We start from the raw sequence: 18,176 nt of genomic DNA on the forward strand, positions 1-18,176 counted from the left end.
TTTAGACTACACGTTACAGCGTAAAGGTCGATGTTAAATATGACATTTATGTATTTTGTTGTTTTACAGGTTGGACTTTTTCATAATGGAATAAAAATAATTGTTCAAATATTTTCAAGTTTTCTTTATGAAATAAACACTAAAGTTCATTATTAAGCTAATTTATTTTCCAAATTGTTTTACAGGTTGGAGTTTTTCATAGTGGGGGAAAAAGTTGTATAATCTAATTAAAATATTTCCATTATTTGTTATTTACTAAACACAAATTCTCACACAATTTTTTTACTCCGGTTGAAACCCAAAAGCTTAATTTGAGAAAATATACTTTCTTTTTTGTTTCTAAATGCTTGTTTTCTTTTTCTTTTCTTTTTTTTAATTAACTGCTAATTGTTTTTATTTTTTAGCTTAACAGGCTGGATCTTTTATAATAGAATACAATAGAAATATAATTGGATAAAATATTTCCAAATAAAACTTCATGATTATTTTTTATTCTTTATATAATTTTTTTTTTTTTTTTAATTTTAGATTTTTAAAAGGTTTAAAAGTTGGACTTTTTCATAATAATAAAAAAAATTTATAAAATTTTGTCATTATGTGTTTGTTTTTTTTTCCATTTTAACATAAAAACTAAGCCAAAAAAAAATAATTCATGATCCTGATTTATTTGCTTCCTCAATAAAGGAAACTAAATCGATTTAATTAGTGATATTAATGATCGCAGCTAAAGTTAGCTAGAAGTCAGATGTTGGATATTGATTCTATTGACCGGATGTGATGAATCTGGTTTAACTGAACTAATATTTTTCATTAATTAGTGTAGTTGGTGATGGCTTAATGATTCTGTTTATCATTTAAAACATTGACGTTTGGATGATGGAACCAAGGTGCGGATTTGAACTGTGTTTGTGTGAATTCTCGATTCAGAATGCTAAAATTATAAACTCTTTTATTCCAAATAACTGAGAAATATTGTGATGTCACTATAGTAACAATGGTGATATTAACCAGTTGATCACAATGCAGCTTTAACAGTTGATAAATATTTAGCAGGAGGATTTAGCCTACAGCTGGATTTCTCTCCTTTTTCTCCCATCTACTTTTCCTCCTCTTTTTTTCTCATGACACTAATTGCATTGTTTTGCGGGAGTCATGGGGTCAGAGCTGTCTCCTAATTACAGACTCCTCTCTGTGCTGATGAGTGCCCGAGGCCTTTCTATCTGTAGTATATTAGCCAGGAAGCAATAATCTCCCGATTCTCGAACGGGACAAAGAATAAAACGTGGAACCCATCTTCCCGTGCCGCGGTTTTTGGGCTTCTCGCGTCCTCGGGCGTCGCTTGAGGCTACGCTGGGCCATGGTACAAAGTCCAAACCGTCAGGGTGCATGAGTGAGGGGGATTTAGTTTGTAATGGTGAAGCAGTGGGGTACCTGCTGCATCCTTTTCTACTAACACTTTTTAGTTTGAAGTTGAATGAGCTTTTTAAATGCCTACATTTGTGTGTAATGATTTGAATGGTACTATTGTTTAAGGTAACCAGATGTTTTATTATTTTTTTAAAAACAGGCATCAGTGGGGGTCGCGTTCATCGGTCCTGACACGCACGCCATCCAGGCCATGGGGGACAAGATCGAGAGCAAACTCATCGCCAAGGCGGCCAAAGTCAACACCATTCCCGGCTTCGATGGAGTCGTGAAGGTTTGGCTGATTTATACTTCCGAGTGAAGCAGAATCCAATCCAAAATCCTTTCTCACGCACCAGTGTTGAAATTAACGCAGAATATCACTGACTTTTACACGAAAAACAATCACGACACAGTTACAGAACCTTTTTATTTTGCGAGAGTTTAATATCAGCTAATATTACATTCACACCAATTCACCTCTCTTTCCTCAGCCTTACTCCAGCCAAGCTTCAGTTTCTCTCATCCTCTCCATATACAAGTGATGAAATATTGCATATCCAGGATCACAGGGCAACACACACACACACACTCGGGCACATACTGACCATTTTGAAACAATTAATCCGAGTTCCCACACTTAAAACTTATATATTTATAGACCTGGAAAATAGTAAAACAGATCAAATGTTCTGTAAATATTAGTGAAGTACTGTTAAAGTGTAAGGTCAGGTGATTACACTACTAAAACAACATATTATACTCTCGTTTTTGTTTTTCGTTCTTCCTTAGCAAATGATGTTAAATCTTTCTATAACTGTCTCTGACAGCTGAGTTTTTGAGCTGAATATTAAGGGTGTAATGCTACACGCAATCCAGAGTCAGTATGATACGATACTGTTGTATCTCCATACAACATCAATAAAACAAACAATTGGCATCTATAAGATCATGAAACGTATCTAATTCAACTGGAACTCTGTGGCCAAAAGAGTTAGTGCGCAGGATTGCCAGGTCTCGGCAAAATGTGAACACCAACTACGTCTCAGAAAGTGCACGAGATGACCTGAAACAATTCCAGAAAATTCAGGAACGATTAGTTTCTCCTTTTTTTTTCAATTCCCTCCACTGCAAACCCGTTCACAATGGTGCGCACGTTTCTGATTGGTTGTTTTAAGACTGGCTCAGTTTGGGGATAAAACTCAACTTTGGCGACTGGTGTGACTCACGATGCCACATGTCTGAAGCACAGGATGCATTAGATGTGCTGTGAAGGTCTCGAAGCTACCTGTAGCTCAAACGTATTTTTCGAATGTACTTTCCGAATATTAACTTCTCAATCGCCATGGTGATTTCTTTAACCTGCATAGAATCACCCAAAAAACATGCCAGAATGTGCATGTTCGTGTGTGTGTGTGTGTGTGTGTGTGTGTGTGTGAGAGATTAGTGTCCGTTAGTATGCTAGTGTGTTGGCTTGTAAAAGTCAAGAAAAAACAGGTTGATTAGGAGAAGTGTTTGTTTTTTTTTTTCCTGATTTGAGATCAAATGGTAGCTACGTTTTCAGAGTTGGGAGCGTGGGCTTGATTAGGTTTAAACATTTATTACACTCCACATAGTATAAGCTGTACTTCATGACTAATAGACAACGTTATTGCGCAGTTCGAATCGTGAGCCTCATATCGAATGATATAATGCGCCATCTCATCGCAACACTTGTGATTCAGTGATAATTTTTCCTGTTGACTTTAAGGCTCCCTTATCTTATAAACAATGAACTGAATTCAATTGCTATCTAGCTTTTAGCGTGTAAAAATATAAAGGGTAGGCGTGACACAAATAATACGTATATAATACCACCGAGATGTTTCTGAGCGCACAACAAACTTCTATAACTGCTAATAATATCGAAGGATTTTATAAGTTTAAACATGTAATGTAATAAAAAGGCAGAATCACAAGGCCTTTCTTCATCTTTGTCACCTGCAGCAAGTTTTACTGCTTCTGAATATCAATACTTGAGTTCCGTTAAGTATTACTGTTACATGACCAAGCAGCGACGCATAGTTTCTAAAGTTTTTAACCGAGAATAAGAAGATATCTGTGAAATCATTTGAGAATGAATTTTGACTTTGTTAGATAGAGGAGGTCATAATCGACATCCTGTTTGATCATCAGTGAACATAAAAGCTTTACATTTATGGTGTAGTTGGTATTCGGATTTGGGATATTGGGTCTCGGCGTTATGGTGGTAATTAATATTCTTCAACAATTCTTGAAATCGAACCTGTTTCACATACAGTGTATTTGAGCTGAAATTAAACCTAACCACAGTTTAAAATGTAACATAGTTTAGAATATAATGCCGCATTCGCATTCAGTCAAACGCAGATCGTTTTTAGTATTGCATTAATAATACTTATGATCAAATTAAGGTAAGTTAAGGAATGGTCGGCGTGTGAGTGTGTGTCTGTCAGTTAGTTAGTACATTTGCTTCATTTTATTGCGTACGTTATTTTATTTTAACACAGTGATGGCAAGGGCAAAATTGTGTTAAAAAATGTTTATATATATATATATTTTTTTATGTGGAACACATTTAAATGAAATAAATCCAAAGCATCCCTTTTCATCAATGTCATTTTGTTGAATATAAATGATGATATGATGATATGAGTGAGTCATCTCAAAATGATTTCATGAGCAACAGTTCTCACTGAAGTCACTAGTTTACTAGAAAAAAAACCCGAACATGACTGTAAATGTACATGACGATGTACATAAGCAGTGGCTCAACATGTAAATATGATGATGGAGTTAAAGAACATGTCTGATTTGCACATTCAAGCCTATAAAACTCCCAAAGCGACTTGTTTCTCTGCATCTCCCCGTCTCTGCCTCTGCGTCCCTCCCCCTCTCTCCGTTCTAAACGTGCTTTAACGACCTCGTGTAGTGGCCGTCTTGACACTTCCTGTCCTTATAGGCTCCATAAAGGGGTGCTGCGGCGCTCATCCACGGCAGACAAAGGCAGCACACCGGAGCGGCCATTACCATATGAGAGGGAGCAGTAACGACCGCCGTGCCATCAGCCAGATCGCTATCGAACCCTCACACACACGCTAAAACACGACTCGTTTAGCTTAAGCCGTACCCGCGCTGTGGGGTTTCTCACCTCGCTCTGATTACATACTGTTTGTGGAAGGAGAATAAATGGAGGTGTGTGTGTGAGAGTCTTAACCAGGGAAAAAGTGTTACCATGAAACGAACAAGAAATGACAAATTACATCCTAGGATATCCGTGCAAGGCAACAAAATGCAGAAAAGACGATCAAATGTTGCCAGAAAGTTCTTAACCTGAGGAAGATGAGTGCAGAAGTGCAAACACGCAGAACGTGCCCTCTGTTGGTCGTGATCTGAAACTGCATGATCATCATCACCATCATCATCAAGTCAGCACATGCAGAAGTGTGTGATGGGTTGAATAAAGGTGGGAGATATGACTATATGATATTGATATCATGATTAATTAGGTCGTGGTTAACTTTGAGAGTATCTCTCACACACACTCACACACACACCAACCAACTGAAAACTTTAACTGATTATTAGAGTTGGACAAGATGGCAGAAGTATAACAAGGTTCTTTTGACGATGCCCAATATCCACAATGTATTATGAGATTTAGACCCATGCACGCATGTATGGATATGCTTAAAGATGCAGTTTTACTCTTCTGTTTTTCAGAAAATTCCTCTCCACATGTATACTGATATGTTTTTAAATGTAATCGTTACCCCTTGAAGCGTTCTCATCCACACAGTTTTTACCCGTCTGCTTTCTAAAGAATTCCTTTTCCACCCATATAAGGATATTGTTTTTGTTTTTAATAGTTTTTTTTCCCACCCATATTTACTCATATGTATACGGATAGATTTGCAAACAATGATTACCCCTCTGTTTTCCAAAACAGTTCTCATCCACGCATATATGGATAGTTTTGAGAGCGTCGTTCTTTAGCGCCCCGTTTTCAGAATCGTTATGACCCCCTAGTTTAAGAATAGTTTGTTACGTACAGAAGTACACTGATATGATTTTCAACATCTGCCCGGTCTCCTCGTTCTCAGTGCTGCAGTCGTTAATAGAATGGAAATGAAAACGATTATAGCGTTTATCAGAAGTTGGCTCATATCAGGTATACGGCGATAGCATGACCATGCTGTAAACGTTTTTAATATGAATCCTTTTCTTATGTGATGAAATTGTGTGTTTTTAGAATGCAGAGGAGGCTGTGAAGATTGCACAGGAAATCGGTATGTAACAGTGAAGCGCTTATTGTTAACTGAGATATCTGTATTGAGAAGACTAATAATATCTCCAAATGCTCCAGAAAGAAATGCTCCATATGAGTGTTTCTGTCAAGGATTGATTAATTATTCACGTGCATTAATGTAACCCAGCAGCGTAATGAATTCCATCATTAAAGTGTTTGTATAAATCAGCTACATTTCGAGTAACAGGAAAATTTGGGATGAATATTTCCATACTATTCCTTTAAGAGTAACGAACAGGGTTTTTTGGATGAAGCAACCTGTTTCTTTTGTTTGTCTCTTTCAGGTTACCCAGTTATGATCAAAGCGTCTGCTGGTGGTGGAGGTAAAGGGATGAGGATCGCCTGGAACGATGAGGAGACCAGGTAAGGGAATACGAGTGTACACGTTGGTAAAGTTCTTCATAAGTCTGTAAAGGTTGCTGAGATTGAAAAGTTGATACTGATAAAGAGAAGACACCAAGGTGACGGAAAAGTGGAATAAAACTTCTAAGTGTTTTCTTGTGTCTGTTTCTTCGCTTCGGAATATTTAACGTGACGGTCAGTCCCTCCAGGGTTCAGCGGGTTTTTAAAAAAATTATTTATTTATTTATTTATTTTTGCGATCGCAGAAATGAACACAAACTCGAGCAAACTCCACAATTGCGATTTTTCAAAATTACCGCAGATTTGGGCCAAGACGCAACACGTGACGTTATCACAGCATGCATTCAGCCAAAAGCCCTCTTCGATTCATGTGCGTCATACAACTAAAAGTCTCATTTACCAACAAACATCACTGCAAAAGACCGTGCAAAACTATTTTGTGCAATTGCAGTTTCGCCAATACAAGTAGTTTTCTGCAAAAAAAAAAATCAAACGAAACTCCAAGTTGCATCGCAAAATTTGAAGAAGAAAAAAAAAAAAGGCGCAACACGAGACAGTTGTTGATTGGCTCGCACAGTGGGGGGTTTTTGTTTCGTTTTTGCTGAGTGTTTAGAAATTCACTTAATATGTACAAAACGTACATTTACGTTGTGTTCGTGACCAAATGGGAACTGAACATTTTCTGTAAAAGGAATCAGTTTGGATTGAAAGAGGTCAGGCATTTAGGGAATATACTGAAGGCTGATCATTTTGACGATTATTTTAAAATGATAAAACGCCGTAAAATGAATCTGCTCCTAAATTACCTGACAAATGGGATAAATACTTTTGTTTTAAAAATTGAAGCAAAATAACTGTGACTTTTCACGATTCACGCAGCACTACTCTCTGATCACTTGTAAATGAACTGATCGTTTTATTGACTGTTCGCAGTTTGTTTTATTTTATTATTTATTGATATATAATGTATTAATGTAATACTTATTATTTATGTTTATATTGTTTAAATAATTTTACTTTCAATGTGTAGACCATAAACATGGCTAAATATTCATATTATGGATCATTTATTTTTTTATATTATTTCTATTTAGTGATTTATTTGCATTTTATAAATTCTGTTTTCTACGTCAGTGTACTCTGAGTTTAAATTAAGCTTTGTATTATTATATATTGGTTTGAAAACATAAAACATGCGGTTAACAATAGAAGCAGAAAAAAAAATGCAACTTCAAGTCATTAACTGAAACCTTTTTTTTTTTTTTTAAATTAAGTAATCATTTCATCCCTATATGAATAAAAATGGAATCTTAAATCTCTTTAACCTGTTGAATAAATAAAATAGAGGAGTTAAAAGGCACAATGAAGTGTGTGTCTGTGTGAGCGAGTGTGATTGATCTTTTTGTAGTGTTTATGCCTGATGTGTCGTTACGGCTCGACTCGTAGGTCGAGTGTGTCCCGCAGCGTATGAAGACCCAATAAAGTTCTCCGTGTCATGTTTGCTGTTCCAGAGAAGGGAATCGCTGGGTTTATACAGTCTGCTCCTTTCAGACATGCTGTTAGAAAAGCAATGACACCTTCCTCTTATATTCCTCTGGCTCTGGAGACAGTCTCTCTGATAAAAACACTTAACAAACGAGGACACCTCTAATTGTATTCCTTATCTGTGAGGTGAAGTCGTGCTTTTGTTTGAGTTGTAATTGGATTTTATCTCAAGCCAAGAAAGTGTGACAAAAGGCGAGAGTGAGGTGAGACTAAAGAGATTCTTAACTGATAAGAGGAAGGCTTTGATACGGCCACCGCGTTGACCCTTCGAGCACCACTCCAACTGACCAATCAGAGGAGGTGTGAGGAAACCGAACCAGTCCGGCTCCAAAAGAGCCATGTGAAAACTTTGACTTGTGTTTTGTCTCCTCAGGGAAGGCTTTCGTTTTTCCTCCCAAGAGGCTGCGTCCAGTTTCGGGGACGATCGACTCCTTATTGAGAAGTACATCGATAACCCCAGACACATCGAGATCCAGGTGACCTTGTGTGACCTGATTATAATCTGAATATAAGAGCGGTGCTATTTTGGTGGATATCCTCCCCACCTTTCCAACCAAAGTCAGATTAGTTTATCAAATGTTTACATTAATTCATTCATTTTCATTAACCGCTACACGATTCCTCTTCATCCAAATGTAGTTGATCGGCTGAGACTGATTTACTGTCTGAAATTTCCTTATTTAGGTTTGCACTGGAGCTATGAGGCAAATGTAGCTTCCAAGTAATGGATCCATAAATGTTTTCTGCCTCAAACCTCATCCAGTCTCACAAATTCACTAATGTATTTTAGTACACAGTCTGATTTAGTGTCATCTATAAACATGAATAAAACTACACTGTATAGTTGAACGCTATAATATTTTAGTGGCAGCCATCTTGGACATCTTTTCCTGCTGTTTCGTATCATTCGTGCGCCTTCCCAAAGTCCCTGCTGTTAATTAACTGTGAGATTAGGTACTTTATTATATGAAGCATGTGTTTATGGAAAACTTTTTGACTGAAATACACTTTCATTACTTGTTGCCATCTTGAACAGTCACTTTTCCTTTGTAAGAGACATCACAACAAATTTGGCTACATCTTGGTCACATTTTATTATCATTCTTATTATTCTTTTGCACTACCTGTTATGTCTGACACTTCCATACTAGAACTGTGTACTGGTCAGTGCTACACGGTCTCTTACCGTGCCTGTTGTCCTGTTTTAGTAGTTACTGTACTGTCTTGTGTTGTTTGCACGTGCACTTTATGTAGAAATGTGTAGGTCTTCTTTAGTTCTGTGTCGTCTCATGTAGTTAGTGTGTTGTTTTATGTCGCACCGTGGTCCTGGAGGAACGTTGTACTGTTTTTTTTCGTTTCACTGTATGTGTGTAATGATACGTGTGTGCAGGTCTTGGCTGATAAGCATGGAAATGCTCTTTGGCTGAACGAGAGAGAGTGCTCCATCCAGAGACGCAACCAGAAAGTGGTGGAGGAGGCACCCAGGTGTGTGTGTGTGTGTGTGTGTGTGTGTGTGTGTGTGTGGTTGGGTGGGTTGGTGTGTGGGTGGGTGGTTGGTAATCATTTGCCCAGATTCTTATTCTACTGGCCAATGCTCCAGTACTAATGGTTCCAGGTGTTTGGTTTTTGGTGCTTGGTTAAGATTGATAGCAGTTGGGGGTGGAGCCAGCTGCCATGTGCATTGCTGATTGGTTCAACACATTGTACCGCACAGCATTAGACACCATGACAAATTCCTAAAATATTCAAACAAACAAACGATACCAATATAGTCTGTTTGATTATTGTCAGAAGCACGAAGTTGTACACTAGTTTTCTCTTAAATGTACCGAAACAAACTGCATACATTTATACAAACCTCATCATATATGGCGCAGCAGAAATGAGGGGCTGAAATGATGATGCAGCAAATCTTTTAAATCTTCAAATTATTTTACAGGTCAAGGACTGAAAGTATAGTGATTGATTGAGATTAAACAACTAAGAATATTGTTTGAGAGTTTGTTATAAGTGTGTGTGTTCCTGCACGTGCAGCACATTTCTGGACCCAGCCACTCGGCGTGCTATGGGAGAGCAGGCTGTGTCTCTGGCTAAAGCTGTAAAATACTCCTCAGCAGGCACTGTTGAATTCCTGGTCGACTCAACGAAGAACTTCTACTTCCTAGAGATGAACACACGCCTCCAGGTGTTTGTTTGTGATCAGAATTTGAACTTAAACATGTACACACACTCAAAGAACTTGTAAGAAGCTGTACAGCTCCTGAATGCAGACCTCCCTGATGGAGCCTCTGTGTGTAAATAGAAGGAGGGTTTACTTTGTAGCATTTTAAATGGGACCGATAAGTATAAGTGTGTGTGTGCGTTTGTGTGCGCGCTGTGTCAGGTGGAGCACCCAATCACTGAGTGCATCACAGGGTTGGACCTGGTGCAACAGATGATCCGAGTTGCTAAGGGTTATGAGCTCAAGCACAAACAAGAAGACATCCCTATTAATGGCTGGGCCATCGAGAGCAGAGTCTATGCTGAGGTAAACAAACAAAGCACACCACCTTCACTGGGACAGACACATACATAGGCCACACCTCCTTAATTGGTACTGACAGATACTTAGGCCACGCCTCTTTCACTGGGACTGCCACATACATAGGCCATGCCTCCTTCGACAGGGCTGACCGATACACAGGCCACGCCTCCTTCATTCGGTGGATCCGTGAAATCACCATCAAACAGTTTTTTATCTTACGTACACACAATCCCAAATACCGAGGCCTGTGCACTGATTCACATCATATATCATTACACTGTGTAGTTTAGACCTGCAGAGAAGGATTAGCACTTAACACTTGTTATTGACTGAGATACTGTTTCTCTGGTTGATCATCTTTTTTTTTTTTCTTTTAGGATCCCTACAAATCATTTGGTCTTCCCTCCATTGGTCGACTCTCTCAGTACGAGGAACCAGTAAACCTCGCTGGTGTGAGTACTCTATCTACTAGCAACATGTACAGAACACTGCTAGTTGCAGGTCCAGTTGTTCTGACCTTGGCCATATTATTAGGTATACCTACATTGTACCAGCACTCATTTGCTAATCACCCCTTACATACAGTCCCTTTGCAGGTATAAAGTTAGTGCCTGTAGCTCATTGATTATTTTTATCTTATTATTTTATATATATAAAAATAAAAAAATTTAAATAGTGGCCTTATACTTTTCGTATAACATTACAATGATATGTATATAACTTCTTTGTATTTATGTAATTATACATATAATTTATCAATTTTCTAAAGTTGTGTATAAAAGTTTTCATATACCGAACTGGATGAAAAAAAAAATCCTGCCTGATTTTGGTAAAACCTGTGCAAATTTTCTTTGTACTCACGTGCGTATGTTGATAAACATCAGTCAGCTATAAATGACCAAGCATGTTCATGAGACTGCGGATTTACATTTAGCGATGCCTGCAAAACTCCATAAAAGGTGAAAATGACAGAATGGTGGAAAAGCCTCCTAAATACAGCATGTGCTGAAAATCTCATTGACTCCAGCGGCTCTGCCATTGCAGCATGTTGGCCACCACAGACACACACAAACTCTTCCTCCTTCCTTAATCAATGACTAGACTTATTCAGCTTTATTCATATGGATTATTCATTCATATTACACGAACTCAAGAGCTCTTGTAGGGTACGAACGGTTTCGTTTTGTTGAACAGATTGGATTTTCACGAATGCAACATTTCTTGTGTAAATGCTCTTGCAAACAAAATGCATTCGTGTCCAGGTTGATAAATGAAGACCATTTTTGGCAGCTACACAGATTAACAGGATCATAACTTACATACTGTATGAGAGTATAAACTCATCAGACATGAGCACTCGGGTCCATTAAGGGATTTAGCTGTGTGTGTGTGTGTGTGTGTGTGTGTGTGTGTGTGTGTGTGTGTGTGTGTGTCTAGCGTGTTTGGTCAGGATGCTCACGACTCAGATGTGCTTTGAAGCCCAGACTGTGGGGGGGTTCGCCTCTTTACAGCTTTCCTGCCTCAAAAGTAAACATGTAATTGATACCAGAGCTCGGGTCATCCTGTGTGTGTATGTGTTTCGGGTGTGTTTATACTCATTAACTACAAATATGCCCTATTAATGTTTCCGAGTATCAGGGTATGTGTTCTGCGCCGGTGTGACCGACATCTCTGCGTGTTGTAGCAGGTACAACAGAACATTTAAGTGTCATCCGTGTAAAGAAAGCGAACATCAGCGAGGACGTTAACGCTCGTTTTCTGCCTTTCATTTTCATCGCTCACAACACACACCCGTTTTTACTAGTGTCGTATTGTGGTGCTGTGAGGCTAAAAATAGCGCAGCTTTGAAATACTCTATTGTCCTCCTCATCTGTTTGTTGTTCTCAACAAAAAAGGCGAAAATGGGCATTAAAGAAGACTTTATATAACCATATTGTATAAAGCTGGACTTCCTCAGGATGTTGTAAATCTCTTTGATCAGAACGCGGGTGTTTTCCGTCTCAGACGCATTCAACCGTCTCAGTCTCAGTGAGTCCTGATCGAGTTATATTTGGGCTCCATAACGCTGGTCTACATTTCATCATGGTGTGTATGTGTTTTCGAGGCCACTTGTGAGCGTTTCTGTTTTTCGGGGCCACATTCGCACTCTACAACCTCAAACTGCAGTCGTGTAGTGTCATTACTTCTTAACATTGACTACATTTACATGGACAGCAATAATTTAATTATTGACCTTATTTTACAATAAGATAATATTCTGATTAAGGTGTTTACACGAGTTGCTTTTAGAATATTCCTTTCATGTTCCCGAAACACGTGTATTTCTCTTACCGTATACGTGTATTTCTCCTAGTATATAGTAGGTAAGTACGCGGTTTGGGACGCAGCCGTGCTCGCTTGTTTGCCATCAAACGGTTGAGCACTGCCGTGTGTGATCGTGTCCTCTCGCAAAATGCGGTGAAAACTCCCACACGGTGTTAATAGTGTGATTAGGGTGTGTACATGTCTATAATGCATGTCGATAATGCGACTAAAACAGACTTCAGTTGGATTAAGTTAATCAATAATCGCTGTTTACATGCTAGTTTCTTAATCAGAGTATTGTCTCAATCGGGTTCATATCGGATTATTGTTGTCCATGTAAACGTACTGAGTGTGGCAGTCTGTAATTAGCAGACGGATTATTGTCATTCTGTTATCATTATTGCTCCACAGTACTGTAGAAGCTCTCGGTCACTCAGTTTCTAACTCTTTATTAAATCACAATGCACTCAAAGACAGGATTTTATTTCATTAAAAAAAAAAAACTCTGTTAAAACAGATTCCCAAGTGGCGCAACAGAAAAGCGTTCTTCCTGGCATTGGAAGATTGAGAGTCCGAATTTAGACGATGCCACAGCACATGTAGCTGTCATATGATGGGGGAGAGCTGGCTGGTGCATGGGTATTCCCATGGGTGCCTTGAAACGTGCAGCATTATCCGACGTGTTGGTGTAATTTCCACTGTAACAAGAAGTCAGGGCGGGATATATTGAGTGGCTCCTCCTCTTTTTAGACAGCCAATAGCATTTAGCTTACCCCTCAGCCTGGGCTAAGCCGGACTTGACAGTTAGTACCATGGATTTTTTATAATGTTGTGGGCGGGACACTTCAGATTCTAGAGAGCATTTGATTGGATAGAAAATCTGATGTGAAGCTGAAGTGCAGAATGCGGTCATCAAAATTGTTGATCCGTATCGGTGGTAGAGAGAGACTGTAAATTTTGAATTCATATATCTTCTAAATGCACATTTTAAAATTGTTTTGGAGCACACTAGCTATAGATGACCTTAAGGTGAACATATTCATAGTAAAAGCCACATAACTTCAATTTTGATTTCAGGTGGACTTTAAACCAATCACATCTGATATGCAAATTATTAATGGATGACCGTGTGATACCTGTAAACCGTAAGCTACAGCTACTTTCTGAACTATTTAGTTATTTAACTCGGCTAATGTCAGTAGTTCAGAAGTGTGATTATTATCGTATGATTTGGGACATTTGGCTTTTGTTCAGTAAATTGCAGAAAATATGTCAATACAGCTTGAGACACTGGTACTGAAATCCTTCTCGTGACGAGCTGTGACATACACAATCTAGATTACTAACATGTAATCATTTAGAAAGACAGGCTAATTTTCTAATTTGCATATTCATACATATTCGTAGCTCCTGGTATTTTTATGAAGGGAACATTTGTGGCGATATTTAATGGCCTTTTTTTGTTGTTGTTGTTTAAGTAGTCAATTAGTTAAGATTAAAATGCTTAAAATGCATACGTTCAGGAGTACTTTAATGAAATATTATTATTGGGCCCAAAGTCCAATGATGATCATTACATACATCATGCAAGCAAGCCTAGTCAAATATCAGGGAAATATGTGAAAGATCCTCCCGCTTATTTTTTTTTTATTATGAATTGTACTGAAATAGTGTATCTATGAATAGAAGAATATCTTTAATAAATATGTCTCGATGAAACTATTCTAAACAATGATGATTTCACTTGGTCACTGATGTGGGTATTTCATATTATATCTGTCCTGGTACTTCATGTTTTCATTTTTGTTTTTTGCTCTCCAGGTGCGTGTAGACAGCGGCATTCAAGAAGGAAGTGACATCAGCATCTACTACGACCCCATGATCTCCAAGGTAAGAAGATTCACTTGGATGGTGTTGAGACTGTGCTGTGAGTTTGATGAAATTGGATGTTGTGTATTTGAGTTTAATTAGTTGCGCTGTGTGTGTGTGTGTGTGTGTGTGTGTGTGTGTGTGTAGTTAGTCACTTATGGAGCCACAAGAGCTGAGGCACTGAAGAAAATGGAGGATGCACTTGATAACTACGTCATCAGAGGTAACACACACACGCACGCACTGCAGATAAACACACTCAAGAACATGCACTCTGTCCCATAATGTATCAGTCTCTCTCTCTCTCTCTCTCTCTCTCTCTCTCTCTCTCTCTCTGTCTCTCTCTCTCTCTCTCTCTCTCTCTGTCTCACTCTCTCTCTGTCTCTCTCTCAGGTGTGACCCATAACATTCCGCTCCTGAGGGAGATCATCGTTCACCCGCGTTTTATCTCGGGTGACATCAGCACCAACTTCCTGCCAGAGGTTTACCCCGACGGGTTCAAAGGTCACCCATTGACGGCCGGTGAGCAGCGCGAGCTCCTGGCTGCAGCCTCTGCTCTCTACGTAGCCACACAGCTCCGCTCACAAAGGTTCCTGGGACAGCAGAGGTCAGTGTCAGGAAGTGACTTTATACTGAAGAGCTTCTTACATTTAAAAAAAAAAAAAGAAAAAAAGTAATTAGTTTTTGACAGAATACATGAGCTGAAGCATTTAGGAGCTGTTTAGTGCCGATCAGATACAAACCCCGCTTTATTGCTTACTGAGTTAAAGCTATAAATATCCACTGGTGAGAACGGGAGGAGAAAATGAAACAAGCTTCACGAGTTTAAAGCATTAAAAAGTTATACCACAGCGCTGCTGAATTCTCCATTCTGATTGGTCATGAGGTGTTGATGAATTTTCCATAACAACATAGCTATGATGTAGTGTTAACTGTAAGACAAATCACTGGTTTATATTAATACATCATTTCTATAGTAACAGTTTGTTCGCATGGACGTGTACGGAGGACGTGCAACGTAATAAATTTTTTAAAGTGTTATTTGACAAAGTACAATATATAAAGGCTGCATTGGTGATGCAATATATAAAGGCTGCATTCAGGACAGAGGACGTTGCACTTTGCAGCTCCTCAATTATGTAACAAGCTGCGTTTTTCTTCTCATTATCTTCGAGAGAGAAAAGAGAGTGAGGTAACTGATGCTCTACCATAAACGATAACTTGTTTTATAGACGTTCCACAACATTAAATGTAACTTTAAATGGATGAAAGGTATAGTGTGCCCTTTTTTTTATTTTTTATTAAATAAATAAATGATAAAATTGCTTTTCTGTAAGAGGAATAAAACACTTTGGGGACATCCTGCTGTAGGAAAATGCTCAACTTCAGGATTGTTGATTTAGTTTCCTGTTTAGCGCGTCCTGTCGTGTTTTATTCCTTACGTGTATTATGAACGTTAATCAACACTCCTATGCTCCACACTAAAATCACTTCAGTAATTAGACGCTACTTTATTTAAAGAGTATCTATCACCTAACTGGAAGATCTACTAATGGAAGATGTACTAATACTAAACTAATAGCTATGCTACTTGCTGCAGTTCTGTAGACAGCTCTACACCACGATCAGTGCATTAAGGAATAACACTGTTGGGGTGTGCCGTTATAGGAATATGATCAACGACAGGGCGGTGTGATGGAGCCCGGCATGAAGCTGAGCTAATGTTCCCATCCTGCAGTTGATTATTTTCCAAAAACAGCGCATTTGGGACTGACGTATACATAGGCCATGCCTCTTTTACAGGGACTGCCAGATACATAGGCCACGCCTATTTTACAGGGACTGCCAGATACATAGGCCACGCCTCTTTTACAGGGACTGCCAGATACATAGGCCACGCCTATTTTACAGGGACTGCCAGATACATAGGCCACGCCTCTTTTACAGGGACTGCCAGATACATAGGCCACGCCTATTTTACAGGGACTGCCAGATACATAGACCACGCCTCTTTTACAGGGACTGCCAGATACATAGGCCACGCCTATTTTACAGGGACTGCCAGATACATAGGCCATGCCTCTTTTACAGGGACTGCCAGATACATAGGCCACGCCTATTTTACAGGGACTGCCAGATACATAGGCCACGCCTCTTTTACAGGGACTGCCAGATACATAGGCCACGCCTCTTTTACAGGGACTGCCAGATACATAGGCCACGCCTCTTTTACAGGGACTGCCAGATACATAGGCCACGCCTCTTTTACAGGGACTGCCAGATACATAGGCCACGCCTCTTTTACAGGGACTGCCAGATACATAGGCCACGCCTATTTTACAGGGACTGCCAGATACATAGGCCACGCCTCTTTTACAGGGACTGCCAGATACATAGGCCATGCCTCTTTTACAGGGACTGCCAGATACATAGGCCACGCCTATTTTACAGGGACTGCCAGATACATAGGCCATGCCTCTTTTACAGGGACTGCCAGATACATAGGCCACGCCTATTTTACAGGGACTGCCAGATACATAGGCCACGCCTCTTTTACAGGGACTGCCAGATACATAGGCCACGCCTCTTTTACAGGGACTGCCAGATACATAGGCCACGCCTCTTTTACAGGGACTGCCAGATACATAGGCCACGCCTCTTTTACAGGGACTGCCAGATACATAGGCCACGCCTCTTTTACAGGGACTGCCAGATACATAGGCCACGCCTCTTTTACAGGGACTGCCAGATACATAGGCCATGCCTATTTTACAGGGACTGCCAGATACATAAGCCACGCCTCTTTTACAGGGACTGCCAGATACATAGGCCATGCCTATTTTACAGGGACTGCCAGATACATAGGCCACACCTCTTTTACAGGGACTGCCAGATACATAGGCCACGCCTCTTTTACAGGGACTGCCAGATACATAGGCCACGCGTCTTTTACAGGGACTGCCAGATACATAGGCCACACCTCTTTTACAGGGACTTCCAGATACAAAGGCCACGCCTCCTTCAACAGCACTGACTGATACATAGACAAAGCCACCGTTAATAGTGTTTTATTTCTCTTATATAGTCACTTACCAATGAATGCAATAAAAAAAAATTAAAGAACTACACATCCTACTTTATATCCATTTATACTTACATTTAATGTTGTGTAGCGTCTGCCGTTGCTTTTTAACTTCCTTATAGCAGCTATAAATGTCAATCCGTCACCAACCTCTTTTGAACTTAATAAGACAAAGTAATTCAGCTTGACATGGTAGAGAAAGGACCCTGCCCAAAGTCCTGTGTCTTGAAGACTTTACCTCAAATCGCTGACACTCGAGACTCCTTCGTTAAAATGCCACATAAAAAGTCTCCTCACAGAAATATCAACAATTACACACATTTTAGAGCGACTTCTATACAAGTCCCTGTCTGAAGCTGTACTATAAAATGATAACGTATTGGAGCACGCTTGTAAATATAAACATTGCGGTGGGATCCGTTGTCAGAGTTGCTGTTATAGAAGATTAATCAAGACCTTCTGACCAATCCGAATCGAGCATTTAACAAAGCGGTGTTCTGATCAGTTTTTCAAATCTACTTTACTAAATCCCAAGCACAAGCTTGCTACACATCATCACTCTTTGGCCTTGGTTGTTTTTCAGGCGTGTCTCATGAACGTAAACACCGTTTTATACTGGTTTGGTATTATCCTGAGCTGAAGATCAGACTACTGATCCCTAAATATGGATAAAACTGCACACTTCGACATTCTCCATGTTACTAACTCTACTAATAGTTTCATTATTTTCTCTGAGATCTGTAGCGCTAGCCAAAAAA

The 18,176-nt window shown here is 39.4% G+C and overlaps 1 protein-coding gene across 2 annotated transcripts in view; it reads left to right on the top strand.

The window, feature by feature from the left end:
- Positions 1–18,176, top strand: part of pcca (propionyl-CoA carboxylase subunit alpha) — a 48,693-nt gene that overhangs the window by 14,504 nt on the left and 16,013 nt on the right. For both annotated transcript variants that reach the window (XM_053615176.1, XM_053615175.1), the window contains exons 7-17: positions 1,568–1,699; positions 5,675–5,711; positions 6,016–6,094; positions 8,013–8,115; positions 9,030–9,124; positions 9,674–9,824; positions 10,023–10,166; positions 10,541–10,615; positions 14,289–14,357; positions 14,484–14,559; positions 14,730–14,943. In XM_053615176.1, the coding sequence (XP_053471151.1) occupies positions 1,568–1,699; positions 5,675–5,711; positions 6,016–6,094; positions 8,013–8,115; positions 9,030–9,124; positions 9,674–9,824; positions 10,023–10,166; positions 10,541–10,615; positions 14,289–14,357; positions 14,484–14,559; positions 14,730–14,943 (1,175 nt within the window). The remainder of the gene's footprint in view (positions 1–1,567; positions 1,700–5,674; positions 5,712–6,015; positions 6,095–8,012; positions 8,116–9,029; positions 9,125–9,673; positions 9,825–10,022; positions 10,167–10,540; positions 10,616–14,288; positions 14,358–14,483; positions 14,560–14,729; positions 14,944–18,176) is intronic.

This window comes from Ictalurus furcatus, chromosome 26, assembly GCF_023375685.1.
Source record: "Ictalurus furcatus strain D&B chromosome 26, Billie_1.0, whole genome shotgun sequence".
Taxonomy (NCBI): domain Eukaryota; kingdom Metazoa; phylum Chordata; class Actinopteri; order Siluriformes; family Ictaluridae; genus Ictalurus; species Ictalurus furcatus.